This window comes from Tenrec ecaudatus, chromosome 3 (assembly GCF_050624435.1).
Source record: "Tenrec ecaudatus isolate mTenEca1 chromosome 3, mTenEca1.hap1, whole genome shotgun sequence".
NCBI lineage: Eukaryota > Metazoa > Chordata > Mammalia > Afrosoricida > Tenrecidae > Tenrec > Tenrec ecaudatus.
Window position 1 is genome coordinate 135416318 of NC_134532.1, and position 1864 is coordinate 135418181.

General features: G+C 44.2%; 1 protein-coding gene across 1 annotated transcript; it reads right to left on the minus strand.

Annotated features, from left to right (window-relative positions):
* Window positions 1-1170: 1170 nt before the first annotated feature.
* On the minus strand, window positions 1171-1647 carry LOC142442365 (transmembrane protein 35B-like). Its single transcript, XM_075543548.1, has 2 exons — window positions 1624-1647; window positions 1171-1578 (listed from the first exon to the last, which is right to left on the minus strand). Exons 1-2 carry the CDS (start codon window positions 1645-1647, stop codon window positions 1171-1173), a joined length of 432 nt encoding a protein of 143 aa, XP_075399663.1.
* Window positions 1648-1864: the final 217 nt, after the last annotated feature.

A 1864-nucleotide genomic window follows, 5' to 3' on the forward strand; every position in this document is an offset into this window, starting at 1 on the left:
TCCACGCTTGTCCCATGTATCAAGACTTCATTTCTCCTATGGTTGAGGAATAGTCCACTGTAATGTGTATAGACCATAATTTGTTCATTCCTCTGGTTTTGATGAGCACTTTGGTTATTTCCATTTGGAGCTGTTGTAAATTATACTACAATAAACTTTGGTGTGCATATGCCCGTTTTTGTTTTTGATTTTTTTGCTCTGTCAAGTCTCCTGTACATGTAGCTAGGAGTGAAATCTCTGAGTCACATGGTAGTTGTATGTTTAACTTCAGGAAAAAAAGTGCCAAAATATTTACCACAGTGGTTATTTCATTTTCTATTTCTATCCCCAAACCCATTGCCATCCTTGAAAACATTAGATTGAGTGAAGTAAGTCAATCACAAGAGGGCAAGTAAGCCTTCGTTTATATGAAGTAGGAAGAATACTTAAATATATACAAGCAAGTGGTTGCAAATCATGGTTGATATAATTAATGTGGTTGATATCATTAAACTGTATATAAAATGCTAAATCGTCAAATATAATGTTATGCATATTTTTATTATGCATATTTTAATATAAAAAACCAACAAGACTTATAAGAACCACACCCCACAGAGGACAGTTCTATTTGGACACACATGGAGTATCCCTGGGTTTCAATCAACAGCATCACAACTGCTTTTACTAGTATCTGAATCCTGGTTGCACCATTTGCTATCAGCATCACCTTGGGCAAGTTAAACAACCACCCTAAAACCACCCCTTGTGTGTATATATTGGTAACTATATTTTGTGAAACCACACAGCAAATGTTGTGCATAAAAGAGCCAATGGTAACCTCTGTGTATTGGCCTCAGGTTGTTTATGTCACAGCAAACTGAAGCCCTTAACCCAAGAATGTCCTCTGGAGTCAAACTCAAATGTATACACACAAGTTGTTTTGGTTTGGTTTTTTTTTTTGGTGATATCTATTTTTAATGTAATAACATATATTATCTCATTTTCATTTTTTAAAAATCCAGTATCAAGACAATTACAGAGCATTATAGTCACACCAGCAAATTAAAAGTGGTTTGGGGATGGGGGAGGGAGCAGTGAGATTTGAAGTTTGGGCGATGTTTTTTTCCCTACTTTCCCACGACCTAAGGCACGCTAGTAAGTACAACATGTGCTCCCGACAAGGGGCAGTCAACGTGACCGAGGGGAAGCGGGACCAGACAGGAAGGTGGGTTCCTCACTGGATGGCCAGGGTGTCCCGAGGGCTGGGTTGTAGAGTCGCCGTGTGGAATACACCTGCAGTCTCCGTCCTTGTGTGTCTGGACAGGCATCCAGCAGTATCAGGTGACTCAAACACACGAGCGCTGGGATGTACGTGCTCAGGGACTCATTCAGAGCCACCAGAGTGAAGATAGCCCCAATCATGAGCAGCGTCAAAAGCAAATTACTGATCTCTTGCAGGATCGAGGAGCCCAGGACCAGCAGCGACCCAGCCAGCAATTCCAGCCAGCCCACCGCAGCTTGGTAGCTCAAGGGATCTGGCTGGTAGCCGAGCCCCTTCAACGGGAACACCTCAGCAAACTGCTCAAACAGGGCTTTCTAGGGGCAGCAGAGAATGCACATCAGCCACACTCCACAACCCACCTCCCCTCCGCTCTGCTGGGGCATTTCGTGCCTGCGCGCTCAACCTCGCCTCGCCTAATGGAGGGCAGCTCCAGGGCTGAGACAAGCCTGGGGAGGAAAGGAGCTCCATGTGGGGCTCACACAAGTTGTTTTAGGTAAACAAAAACACCTTTGGAGTTTTCTGACCCAGCGACTGTCATCTTGCTGCAGAACGAAGAAGCTGGGCTGTGGCAAGACACAAGACAAGAAGGGTGGGAGAGCT

What these genes read in the sequence shown, in the direction of transcription:
- LOC142442365 (XM_075543548.1), bottom strand. Translation starts at nt 1,647, where the DNA reads ATGCCCCAGCAGAGCGGAGGGGAG. An exon ending in CCCAGCAGAGCGGAGGGGAG is followed by an intron (nt 1,579 to 1,623) that starts GTGGGTTGTGGA and finishes TGCTGCCCCTAG; the next exon opens with AAAGCCCTGTTTGAGCAGTT.